At 34.4% G+C, this 12455-nt stretch overlaps 3 protein-coding genes across 10 annotated transcripts; 2 read left to right on the top strand and 1 right to left on the bottom strand.

The window, feature by feature from the left end:
• Positions 1 to 754: 754 nt before the first annotated feature.
• On the top strand, positions 755 to 3109 carry LOC111304920 (Haloacid dehalogenase-like hydrolase (HAD) superfamily protein). 6 transcript variants are annotated; one of them, XM_089749838.1, is made up of 9 exons: positions 755 to 954; positions 1367 to 1432; positions 1565 to 1630; positions 1712 to 1809; positions 1958 to 2083; positions 2188 to 2251; positions 2336 to 2481; positions 2605 to 2670; positions 2806 to 3109. In XM_089749838.1, the coding sequence occupies exons 1-9, from the start codon at positions 915 to 917 to the stop codon at positions 2956 to 2958; spliced, it is 825 nt and encodes a 274-aa protein (XP_089605964.1). In that variant the 5' UTR covers positions 755 to 914; the 3' UTR covers positions 2959 to 3109. The 6 variants fall into 6 exon arrangements, with proteins under 6 accessions (XP_089605964.1, XP_022757688.2, XP_022757691.2 ...); XM_022901953.2 differs by having other exon boundaries at positions 756 to 954; positions 2188 to 2481; XM_022901956.2 differs by having other exon boundaries at positions 763 to 950; positions 2188 to 2481.
• A 62-nt stretch (positions 3110 to 3171) lies between these two features.
• On the bottom strand, positions 3172 to 5312 carry ROC4 (rotamase CYP 4). Its single transcript, XM_022901960.2, has 7 exons — positions 5075 to 5312; positions 4804 to 4998; positions 4527 to 4668; positions 4354 to 4442; positions 4186 to 4240; positions 3981 to 4066; positions 3172 to 3566 (listed from the first exon to the last, which is right to left on the bottom strand). The coding sequence occupies exons 1-7, from the start codon at positions 5126 to 5128 to the stop codon at positions 3411 to 3413; spliced, it is 777 nt and encodes a 258-aa protein (XP_022757695.1). The 5' UTR covers positions 5129 to 5312; the 3' UTR covers positions 3172 to 3410.
• Positions 5313 to 7008: 1696 nt separating this feature from the next.
• On the top strand, positions 7009 to 11954 carry LOC111304921 (Polyketide cyclase / dehydrase and lipid transport protein). Of its 3 annotated transcripts, none has more exons than XM_089750889.1 (4): positions 7009 to 7222; positions 9327 to 9544; positions 10157 to 10324; positions 11481 to 11954. In XM_089750889.1, the coding sequence occupies exons 1-4, from the start codon at positions 7183 to 7185 to the stop codon at positions 11682 to 11684; spliced, it is 630 nt and encodes a 209-aa protein (XP_089607015.1). In that variant the 5' UTR covers positions 7009 to 7182; the 3' UTR covers positions 11685 to 11954. The 3 variants fall into 3 exon arrangements, with proteins under 3 accessions (XP_089607015.1, XP_089607016.1, XP_022757694.2); XM_089750890.1 differs by lacking the exon at positions 7009 to 7222 and adding an exon at positions 7931 to 8028; XM_022901959.2 differs by lacking the exon at positions 7009 to 7222 and having other exon boundaries at positions 8791 to 9544.
• The last annotated feature ends 501 nt before the right edge of the window (positions 11955 to 12455 follow it).

Genomic DNA, 12455 nt, shown 5'->3' with positions numbered 1-12455 from the left:
CTTAGGCTGGAGCCCGGTATCTACATTCTGTAATCGTGTTGTACTTGGTTCAGGACTGCAATTGCCTCCTTCCATTGATGTTAGTATCGGAAAATTACTCATTTGGTTTAATCTCCTTTGTATTCATGCCAACAGGTAGATTCAGCTCACTTATCCATATTCTAGTTCAAGCAAATTAATATTGATTACAGCTCCACGTGAAGATCAGCACCCCATTTGCCATGGTTGAAATCAATGGAGGAGATAACAGACAAGCAACTACACAAGGACTAAACGATAGATAGGACAGTATATAATGTCATTTCCTCGTATAAAATTTTTTTTATCAACGGATATTTGCTGATATGCTTTTGTTCTATATACCTTTGAAAGGAATAATACTCATCAAAACTCCACTTACATGTAGCTAGCCCCTCGTCCATATTCTGTATTCTAAGATTCCAGACCAACTTGAAGCCATTCCTTTAGTCTTACAGGATTAAAATGAAACAGGTCCCCTTGTTCTCATTTTGCAAAAGGCATTTAATGCAAATCATGTATCAATTCATTGTGTTTTTTTTTTTTTTTACAAAGATAAGAGGTGGCCAATATGCATTGGAACACACGGAATTTTATTTTATTTCTGGTCCAACATCGGAACATTTTGTATAGAAGGGTGGGGTGACAAATTTCTAATTAAAGCAGGAACAATCACTGAAAATGACAGGTAACAGTAAGCAGGATGACTTTAACAATTCAGAATCATACATTTTCTTTTATTTGGTGAGTAGTTTATAACCAGACTTAAACAAAGAGAAAATATGCTCAGTTGCTCACCACCTCAGCCATTTCAGCATCAACCCCACACATCAATACATCATTCAAATGGAAGGGGCCATCCTTGAGTTTTAAATAGGCCCATCAGCCACGATTGGATGGAGCATCAGAACTGTTTCATTCATTCTACTGGTGTAGGTATTTGTTTTATGATGGCACTATGATTTTTTAAATGTTTTCTTGTAGATTGTTTTTCAAATGATTTTTTATATGTTTGAGACTGCTCTCTCGGATTATGTGGTTAATATTGATGGGATTGCCTTGCTTTCATCATAATCTTAGTGGAATTTGCTGAATATGCTGTCATTTTGAAAACGAAGACCCAAGGTTATCTTGTCTATATATTATTAAGCTGAAGCTCATAGCCTGGCCTCTTCCATAGCTCTTCTTGATGGGTTTATTATTTCTCTCTCAGATTCTTTTTACCTCGTTATATCACTTTGGTTCATTGAATACAGTGTCTTCCATCTGCTTAAAATTTAGGAAATAAATAAAACTTTACTGCAAATGTGCATAGAACTGCAGGGTGTCTAATGGAACTTTCTTACAGGTTCATTCATGAAGATGGAGGCTGTTGGGAGGGCCACTGGAGCTAAATATGAATGCTTGCTCTTCGGTATGTTATAGCACGATTATTCTCTTCATCAAGAACAAAACCATGTGATATAGCTGCTTTTGCTCGATCATCCTCCGGTGTAAGGCTTTTAGAACTATTTCTGATTTTTGGGGTTTCAATTATGATTTGCAGACATGGATGATACTCTATACCCCTTGAGTACAGGTTTCAACTTGGCTTGCCGCAAGAATATTGAAGGTATGACCCCAAATGGTAAACATGATTTTTTTTTCTTTGTTATAATTACGATATGAGCAATTTGACTTGCTTTAATTGCAGAATTCATGCTGCAATACCTTAATATTGAAGAAAGTGAAGTACCAAGAATGTGCTTGGAATTATACAGGGAATATGGAACAACAATGGCTGGTTTAAAGGTGAATGAGAGTTTATCTTCTCATAAATTCTCTGCTTCAGTTAGTTCTTTTGTTTTTTAGCTCTTTTTTTCTTCCTTCTCTAACATAGATGCAATGCATTCACTGTTCGTGCATCTGAAATTTTGAGTCATAAATGCCAATTTTTCAGGCTCTTGGTTATGAATTTGACAACGATGAGTTTCATGCGTATGTTCACGGAAGACTGCCATACGAAATACTGAGGCCTGATCCGGTATTAAGAAACTTTTTGCTTTCCATGCCACAGCGAAAAATGGTAAGTGAAAAACTGAATTCCTTCTAGCTAATCGAGAAAAAGAAAGTTCACTGAAAAAGCATACCATATCTTGGGCTATTCTAAGATTTTTTTGATGTTTTCAGATCTTCACAAATGCAGATAAGGCACATGCACGACAAGTTCTGAAAAGTTTGGGCTTGGAAGATTGTTTTGAAGGCATCATATGCTTTGAAACTCTTAACCCTCCTCTTAAGCCAGCTGATTTTATGGATGCATTAGATGATAATCAAGTTCTTGCAGGAGGTGACGAAAAGCCCAACACTGTTGACAGAACCGATGCCAGCAGCGTCAGTTCCAAGTCACCAATTCTCTGTAAACCCTCACTGGAAGCTTTTGAAGCTGCTATTGGGATTGCGAATGTCAATCCAAAGAAAACAGTACTGACTCAATCCTTCCTGATTTTGAACACAATTTTTCCTTTACCCCCTAATTTGAACACAATTTTTTCCTTTACCCCTTATTCATGGGTTACCCTTCTTTCTTTCTTTTTCTTTTTCCAGATTTTCTTTGATGATAGTGCTCGAAACATTGCTACTGGAAAAGCGGCAGGGCTTCACACAGTTATAGTAAGCTATGATTTCGTTTTCAATCGCAACACCTAGAAACCTGCCTAAGCATAAGCATAAATCATTGGTAATCTTTTCTACCATTAGTACATGGTTCAGCATTCTATACCTAACATGCGCAAATAATGATGACAGGTGGGGAGTTCGGTACTAGTGCCCGGTGCAGATTATGCCTTGCATAGCATCCACAATATCAGAGAAGCGATGCCTGAGATATGGGACGGTGAAGAGGAGCAGATTGAGCAAGGTATCCAATCTGCTGCAGTTGAAGCCGTGGTCCATGCATAGATTTCAGTTCAAGTTGAAAATTTTCGAAGGGAGGCTTTCCTTGTTGTATTATGTACAGGGGAAGCATTCATCTTAAGCTTATTAAATAAATGGCTAAAGCTCGCCAATATCCACATGTACTTGGAATATAAGAAATGGTTATTTATCTTTATATTCATGTACAAAACACAAATTTATGGGGATAAAAGCCAATTGGAAGGAAACTTATCAAAATTAATAAAATCAGATGCTTCATTAGGAGTAGAGTTTTGATGGAATCAGCAAGCTTGTCCGCACTAAAAATGATAAGCAAAATAGCACACCCCTGCCAAGAGATTACAGAGTATTATCCAAAATTCTCTCAGCTATAATGAATGCTGATTGTTATATATGACTATCACGTAAAATCATCTTGCAGAAGAAAAGCAATACTAAAATGTGCATTTCATGCTTGTGGTTACATGAACAGGATATTAGCCTTCTATTGGTAGCTCCCCACAATTAACAATTCTGCATGGCACCCGAGGGCTATCTGACCTGCTTGTCTCTTGGGATTCTAGTTCACGCACAACATCCATTCCATCAATCACATGTCCAAAAACAACATGCCTATTGTCCAGCCATGGAGTCTGTAAAACACAAACACAAACACAAAGGAAAAAAAAAAAAAACCAAAAAATAACCAACTTAAGCTAAGAAATTTTTGTCTATGTGAATATTTAAGCTTTGCAAGTGATTAGGTAGCATGATTAATTAGCTAAAAATATCAACGGCACCCGTCAACATTCAGCCATAACTAGATTATGCACAAGTACAATAGGTATTCAATTCAAAGTGTATAATTAGTAAGATATAATTCCAATCACAAAGCAAAATCTACTATTCTATTAAGCATTTATATTTTTTGGTTCTCAAAGACTATCATAAAAACACAACTTCCAATAAGTATATTGGTGCAATTATACTATAATGATATCAAATTGGAATAGGGCAATGAGATACATAATCTACAAAAATGAATAAGGTTGCAGGAGCTAGCAAACCTTGACTGTGCAAATGAAGAATTGACTACCGTTGGTATTAGGACCAGCATTGGCCATGCTTAATACTCCTGGTCCAACATGCTTCACTGCAGATAAACCTCAAAATATCACAACCTCGATAGCAATTCATTACAGATATCAACCTAACCTAACAATCTTGAATAAAACTCCCAAATTTTGAATTCTTTATTTGAGCAAAACTTACAGGCAAAGCTCTCATCTTCGAACTTGGATCCATAAATACTGACTCCACCAGTTCCCTGCAGCCAGCAAATACACCAGTTTTCTACTTAGCAATGGAAAGTTATTTCTTAAAAAATTACTAATATATCTTTAGAAAGCTGGAGGAGAAAGAAAGAAAGAGAGGGTTTACATTTCCCTTAGTAAAATCACCACCCTGGATCATGAAATCTTTAATAATACGGTGGAACGAGCATCCTTTGTAACCATAGCCTTTCTCTCCTGCAACAAAAATATATACAAAATATCAGGAAACACCAGAATAAAAGTGCTTTCAAGAAGTGAATATAGAAGCCTAAGCCTTGCCTGTGCATAGGGCACGGAAGTTCTCAACAGTTCTTGGAACAACATCCCCAAAAAGGCCCATCACAATTCTACCCACAGGTTCACCTCCAATTTCAACGTCAAAGAAGACCTTGGTTGTAACTTTTGCTTGCAACTCTACATCCTAAAAAAAATTCCAAAAATGTGTAAGATTCTAGACGGTAAACACTAAACCAAATATCAACCAACAGACATCAAATTATATATTTTCAGATGTATTACTTATCCATTCTACAGAAACTAATAAAGAAATACTTACATTTACCATGGAGTTGCACACCATTCTCCGGTATTTAAAGTTAGGAGATTTAGGAAGTTGGGTAACAGGGAAACTTGATGCATAGCTTAATTTTGATGCTAAGGCTTTTCCAGGTGAGCTAAAAGTTCGAATTTGGGAGTAACCTGACCGTGAATTTACCATATGTGGCCTATGAACATTTGAAACATCTTGACCCTGTAGGAATGAAAGATAAGTCAAAAGAAAATGGGGGAAGGTTTTGAAGCAATTAAAATCTTCCAACAAAACTGACCTGGAAAGTGAGACAAGGGCTAGGGACCATCTGCAATGAGAAGCAAGAGGCCATTTTGGTGGTTGAATGGTGGAAAAAGTCCTCCGTTATTGGGGCGTTAAGTGAGAAAAGGAAAGGAAAGTTTATTTAGATAAGACTCACCCCTTCGAGTTGCAGAAACCAGGATAAAAAAAGAGGGAAATAAATGTACAGGCTCGTAGTTGGGTTGGCTTTGTTGTGGTTAACGCGCGGCTCGATTTGCGCATCGTTTTCACCGGCGTGATCTTCAAAATATCCGCCTCACGGCCCACACCCAACTTTCTTTTTTCTTTGTTTGGGCCAAGCTTGGGCCATTAAACCCTTACCCAAACGAGCCTCAATGTTAGAGACATAAGGGCCCCTCGATAAGACTTCATCATCAAGTGATGGATACCAATCGTAGTATTTCGGGAATCAATAATAGAGTTGGCAGTTTAACCTGTCTCTTTCGATTCAATTTGATTTTACAGAGTAAATTTTTTTTTAAATTAAATTTTTAGTCAAATCAAATTAAATAGTATTAAAAAATAATTTGAAATCAAAATTTAGATAAATTCGATTTGATCTTATTTGATATATATATAATTTATTTTTAATTAATTATTTAATTTTTTATTTATATATTTATTTAATTTTTTACTTATATTAAAAATATTATTTTATATTTAAAAATAATATTTTATTAATTTTGAATTGAATATAATTTATATAATATCTGATCAAATTGAATTTAAGTATAAAATAAAAAATTTATTGAATTAAATTAAATTTAAATTTTATAAATATAAAATTAAATCAAATTCAAAACAAATAAATATTCATTTCGATCCGATCCGTTATCATTCTTGATCAATAACTTTAATTCTCATCGTGCTATAATTAATAACTTGTCCTTATTGTTCGTTTTTCATGCTTTAATAATTCAACAAGCAAGTCATGTGTTGGAATTTTTATTTTGTATGACTGATAAGTTTTCTTTAATAAATTATAATTTATAATAATAACAACTAAATAATATTATAATTTCATAAAAAAATAAAAAATATATAAATAAAATGAATTGACTAATTAACATATGACTTATAAAATTAAAGATAAGCTTGAGCAAGCTTTATTATAAATTATAAGAATTATTGTTAAGTTAATTGGATATTAATTCAGATGTCATGCATGCTAATTGGACTCTAATAATAACAATTAAATATTATTTTATTTAATATAAAAAACAGTTAAATATAGACAAATTAACCAACAAAATAATATATAATTAATAAAATTAAAGATAAAATTTAATAAATTTTGTTATACATTATAAAATTTAATCCTTAGAGGTCGAGTTAACTTAATATTAGTTAAGATATTATGCATCCCTTTAAGAGAAATTAGAGGCATAACATCCTCTTCGTATAAATTAAATAGATAAGAAGTTAGAGATTTAAGGGTAGAATAATAGTTAAAAAAAAATTAAGGTATCAAATTTACAAAGCTTCTTCATTTGTTGGATTCTTTAAACACCATTGCACTCAAAGAATGTGAAACTCTCCATAGACTCCATTTTCAGAACCAATAAATTAACAATGAAAAAAGAAATATATTATTTATAATAAGCAATAGGCGATTATAGAATCACGGCAATAATAATATTGATATAAATATAGTGATGATGATGAATGAAGCCCATCTGTAAATTAAAATCCCCATCTTTACACAAGCATAGTTTGATGTAAAAAATCAGATGAAGATCCAGCATGATTCTGTTTGACTGTTTCGTTAGCCATTAAAAAAAAAAACTATAGCATTGATCTCAAAATATTTAAATTTCAAAATCAACAAAGATTAAATATTCAAGACAAAGACATATCTTAAATGATATACAATTAAAAAAAGGAAGGCTGGATCTATGGTCAGAGAAACCATGCTTCTGAATTACTCCAAAGATCCAGACTTCATCAACAAAGGTAGAACTTCGAAGTAATGTCGGCCATAAATTTGGTTGAAGTTTAGCATATATTATTTATAGTTAAATTTTCGGTTCAGATTTATTAGGATTGAGAGTTGAACATACATTCAGGGCAACCAGTCAGCCAAGAATGTCACTCTACAACGACGGAGGAGCAACCATCACTCAAGGTGCATAAATGCTTTAATTTCCTTCTTCTGAATCTGATAACCCTTTTTTTTTTCTTTTACTCTTTTTTGTTTCAAAGTTTTTACTTGTGTTCAAAGTCGTATACCAGATCATGCAACTGTAAAATGATCTTTAGACTAGTTTTAAAGTGAAATCTTGAGGTCTGGGGGAGATTGAAATTGAAATTGATATTGATTTGGACATTGGAAAGAGTTTTAAGATTAGGAATTCTTCTGGCTAACATAAGGCTGGAGAGATTGATGGGTTGATTCTCAAATCAAGCAAAGGAGGCAGGGTAGAGTTTAGCAGGGAGCAGGGCTGCAGGAGCATGGATGGTTTCAATGCCGTGTCCTTCCGGCCCGCTTCCCTGCATTACTCCATGAGCCTTTGTCCCAACTTGAACAGGGAGAAATGACGGAATACAAAGTCAGATTCATCATCTATGACTCGCGTCACTTTATAATTCAATACAACTAAAAAATTACTCAGTAAAAAATATCAAATCAAACTTTTAAAACATTATCAATGTATTATCAATTTTAGCTAAGATGTTGCACCGTAGGAGGCCCTAGTGGCCTAGTCCCATAAATGAAACCGTTTGTCCTCATGTCATACTGGGCCATTGGTTTCAAACCACTATTCATCCCACCTGTAACAAAACAGTAAAGTAGGTAACAAATTAAAAGCGCAGTGTTTTGATTTTGTTCGATATATGTTTGAGGCCAAAACCAGTTGTAGAAGCTATAATCTATTCTAGGTCGGCTTTCAGATATGTCTCTCACCGGCGAAGAAGATTTAACCTCCCAAGGTACTATCTGGTTGTTTTTTCTTTTCAGTGCTTTGCTTCTACTGATAATAATTTATACATATATACATATATATATCAACATATAATGTATGATCTTGATCAAGGTTTTAAATTAAACAAGTAAGTTCTCTGGAATTAGGTGAGAGATATGTGGGGTGAGTATTTAACTAATCCTCTGCTTCAACTACATTTAGGTTACAGGCTTTGGTTTTTTTTTCATGTTTCATTTCTAATCATGGAACTATATTTCTTTCTCTGTTCTGAATTTTTAGTGTGAATCTAACAGATATTTTATCAAAGTTTAACAACTTTACCATTATTCCATATATATTATTTTACGTCGATCTTAAAAAAAAAAAAAACTAAATTAAACTCCAATGATTTAGATCATCTTTTAGGAGATACTAAAAAAAATTTTAAAAAAAATTGTATTATTATTAAATTTTGCCAACTCATCATTTAAGAATATTTATAAAAAATTAATAAAATTATTATAAAAATATTTATTTTTTATTTTTTGGAAAAAAAAATAACTACCTTCGTGGAAAAATTTTTCACCAATTTTTTTATTGACCCACATAGAAATTCCAAAAAGCAAACTGTTCAATACTTTTCTATTTACATATAAAGTGTTTGATGGAGTCGGTATCACGAGTTAAATAAAACCAATTACATTAAAGAATTTATACTATTATATATAAAATGTCCGACGAAAGTGACACTTCAATGCAGATAAAAAATTTACTTAAAAATCAATAAAAAATTAAGGGTACTTGTCTAGGAAGAGCCGGACTCATATTTTCAAGCCCAAAGTAAAAAAGGGTCTGAATTATGGCCTAAGGGCAGCTTGAGATGTAAAACTGGAAGCCCAAGTGGACTTCAATCATTGGGCCACAAGTTTCCTTTTTTTTTTTCTCTCTCGAATCGCTGCTGCTCTTAAAAGGAAGAGGCTAAGCGATCCTCCGGACATAGTCTAGCACTGAAAAATGTGGGGCTCTGGCCTTTCAGTTAATCTACTCAGAATATGTGCGCCTATCCAATTCCACTCTCACAAACTGCCGTTTCCACCATCGCACTCGCGCCTTTACCCACCACCACCCGGTTTCTTCTCAATCCACCAATCTCCAACAAAATCACCACCCCAATTTTCCACTCAACTCCCTCTCCCAGGTTTCTCTTCTCCAAGTTCAGGCCCAGCCCTTTTTGTTCCAACTCTGATGCCACCTCATCGGACACAACTGAAGATGATGATAATGTTTATTTTGACGACGAAGATGATGATGGTTTTGTTTTGTCAGACGTGCAGACACAATCGTTGTCTGAAGATGGTATATTCATCGAGATAAAAAAGCCTGGAGGGAACTCTCGTAGAATTCGGTCCAGAATTGGGATTGAAGCCAGCCTCGATACTGTTTGGAACATTTTGACTGACTATGAGAGGTTGGCTGACATTATTCCGGGTCTTGCTGTCAGCGAAGTTGTCGAAAAGAAAGACAAGTTTGCTCGACTTTATCAGGTAAATTATTTATCTCCCGTTTGCTTAAATTTGTGTTATTTCGTTTGGAGTTTGATCTAAATTTAGTTACATGTGAACTTTGACATGTTGTACTTATTTTCAATTAAAACTTCTAAGTAAGACAGCAGCAAATACAATATTTTTAGAATAAAAAGGAATGGTTTTCTGGGTGTCTTTGTATATGGGTAAGAATTTTAGTGCATATTTAAGGTTTACATGTGAGTTAAAGGAAAAAAAATGGAATTTTGAGTTACTACTGATTTAAGCAACGAGATAAAGGTAGAATGTAAGTAGAGGGACTGAGAAGCACTATTGTTCTTCTTTCGAAATTAATTTAAATCTTTGATTGTGTAGGGTAGCAGTGGCCAGTGAATCCATTTTCTTGACTCCGTTAGAGTTGAGGGCTCTCGTATGCGTGCGTATAAAAATGTTGTCTATTGATGATATATGTCCCTCAACCTCAATTTGCTAACCGTGTTCTTTATATATAATTGCCTGAGGTTTTGTGCATCACTTGATTGAAAACTTTTGTCTGCTGACAGATTCTTTTCTCTAAGTTTAGTCCTTGCCTTCTGTCATTGATGTAATCGTTCTGTTACATTCTTTCAACAGATTGGACAGCAAAACCTGCCATTTGGTTTGAAATTTAGTGCCAAAGGAGTTATAGATTGTTATGAGAAAGACCTTGAGATTTTGCCTCGGGGGAAAAAGCGTGAAATTCAATTTAAGATGGTTGAAGGTGACTTCACACGTTTTGAAGGAACATGGTTGATCGAACAGGTAAAGAATTAATTGATGTTAAGTTGTTGAGCACCTTTTAAGTTTAAGTTATTCAGTCTATTAGTTATCTCTGTCTGAATTTTGGCTGCAACTTTCATACTAATCATTTTTACAAATCGTATAGCTGCTTCTAGAGTAATTGTGGTAAAGAATGAATTAACTGCAAACTAGGACTTAAGGCATAACATTGAAGTAGCAGAGACCATACTTTTGTAACCTGGCTGATTGAAAATTTCCAGCCAGTCAAATCTTGCCCTTTAGTCTTTGTTTCAGGGAAGAATAAAATCACGTCTCTCCATTAAAGTTTATCATGAGCTTTTGGCTAGGAGATATGCTATAAAAGGTAATGAGGATTGCAAGGAAAAACTGGGAAAAAAAAACCCATTTCAGTCCAAATGGTTATTTGTTAGTTGGCTTGAATCAACTGAAGGGATGCTTTCATTTCCTGCTAAAAGGAGAGAAGAATTTAATCCATACTCTGCCCTCAGAATATTCAAGCCTTTAAGAAACCAGCGTTCTTGTCTTTTTATTCCTTGGCTCTCACTATAAATTTGTTGCGATCTGCTGCAAATGACTAAACTATATTATAAAATGAATTTGCATTGGTTTGATCGCTGTTAGCACTTGTTTATCTTATTACAAATACAATTCACTTTCATTTTTTACTTTTACAATTTCTATTCTATCCCATCTTATATTGATGATGCTTGTTTATTCTGAGTTTTGAGTGGTTTTGACCACAATTGTTTTCAGAGCATGTTGCTCTTTAGTTTGTATCTTTCAAATTTTATGGTATAGCAGGTCTTGTTGTGCTAAAGAAATACTTGTTTGGAAACTTGAGGCTTGGCTTGAGAAGTGTAACCTTGAATGATTCTTGCAAGCTTACTTGTTGGCATCTTCACAAATTTTTTGTTCTTTCAAAGGTCGTGACTTTTATTTCTTGATCAAATATTTTGCTCATGAGCTGAATTAATATGTTCTTGTCACCTTCAGCAAAAGTAATGGTTTGAACAAGTTAAAGCCATTGTACTGACGTTAAAAGCTGAGTATAAGATTAAAATTCAGTATGGGACTACTAGGTGATGTGGCCGTTGATTACAATATAAGGTTCATAATCCAAAAACTAATACTTTTTTTTTTATGATGGGTTGTGCAGTTTAATAAAGGAAAATGCCAAGGTGATGAAGCATTTGTTGGTCAAGAATTCCAGACAACCCTTTCGTATTTATTAGATGTAAAGCCGAAGATGTGGTTGCCTGTTCGCCTTGTTGAGGGCAGGCTTTCTAGCGAGATAAAGACGAACCTTTCTTGTATTCGTGAAGAAGCAAAGAGAGTGATAAGTGCTTTGAGCTCTCTTTAACATTACTTGCTCGGACAGATTACTCTGCATGCACGCTACTAAACTATAATCTATTGAAGATCAAGTTTCATAATGGAAGAATGATTGACCCCAACCCTTTTTCACCTATGGCATACTCATGCCTTACAGGTTTAAAAAAACTTGTCCGATAAAGTGCCGAGGAAAAAGGAAAGAATCGAGTATGATGGACACCCTGGTGAAAGGATGTAAATTATTTTCGAATTTTTTTATATTATTAATTTTAGTAAAAATCTAATGATGTTACATGTCTTTTTCATGGGTTAAAATTAAAAATGATGATGACAATGCTGTTGTTGAGCAGAGGAGGCACGTTGGGTTAGTTCCTGTGACAGCGCTTACAGGCTAAAGGGATATGTTCGAAGTAAAGGGGGAAGAAATGAAATTCTAGGGACACATCAAAAGTGACTCTAGGGCCAAAACTTTACAAAAAGGTGTTCTCACGAAGTCCAATACTGTGGGGTTCCGCAATCTGTGGTGATTGAACTGTCAGAACCCAAGACCACCGTTGAAAAAAAATGGGATAAATAAAATACCTTTGCGGTTTTGCAACAGATGTATTGGTGTATATAAATACCGTAGGATTGGCATGAAGGGTAATAAATTGGATGTTGAACTTAGAAAAAAGGACACGAAACAACTTGGGTTTGTGGGTCCAACATGTTTGACCATTTTTACATGCAGGTAATTCGAGCAACAGGCACTTTTCTTTTTGCCCGTTTACCAAACTTTTACAGTTTTTTGGCAGACTTG

This window comes from Durio zibethinus, chromosome 21, assembly GCF_047325235.1.
Source record: "Durio zibethinus cultivar Kanyao isolate XHJ-2024 chromosome 21, ASM4732523v1, whole genome shotgun sequence".
NCBI lineage: Eukaryota > Viridiplantae > Streptophyta > Magnoliopsida > Malvales > Malvaceae > Durio > Durio zibethinus.
This window is presented reverse-complemented; position numbering and strand designations above follow the sequence as displayed.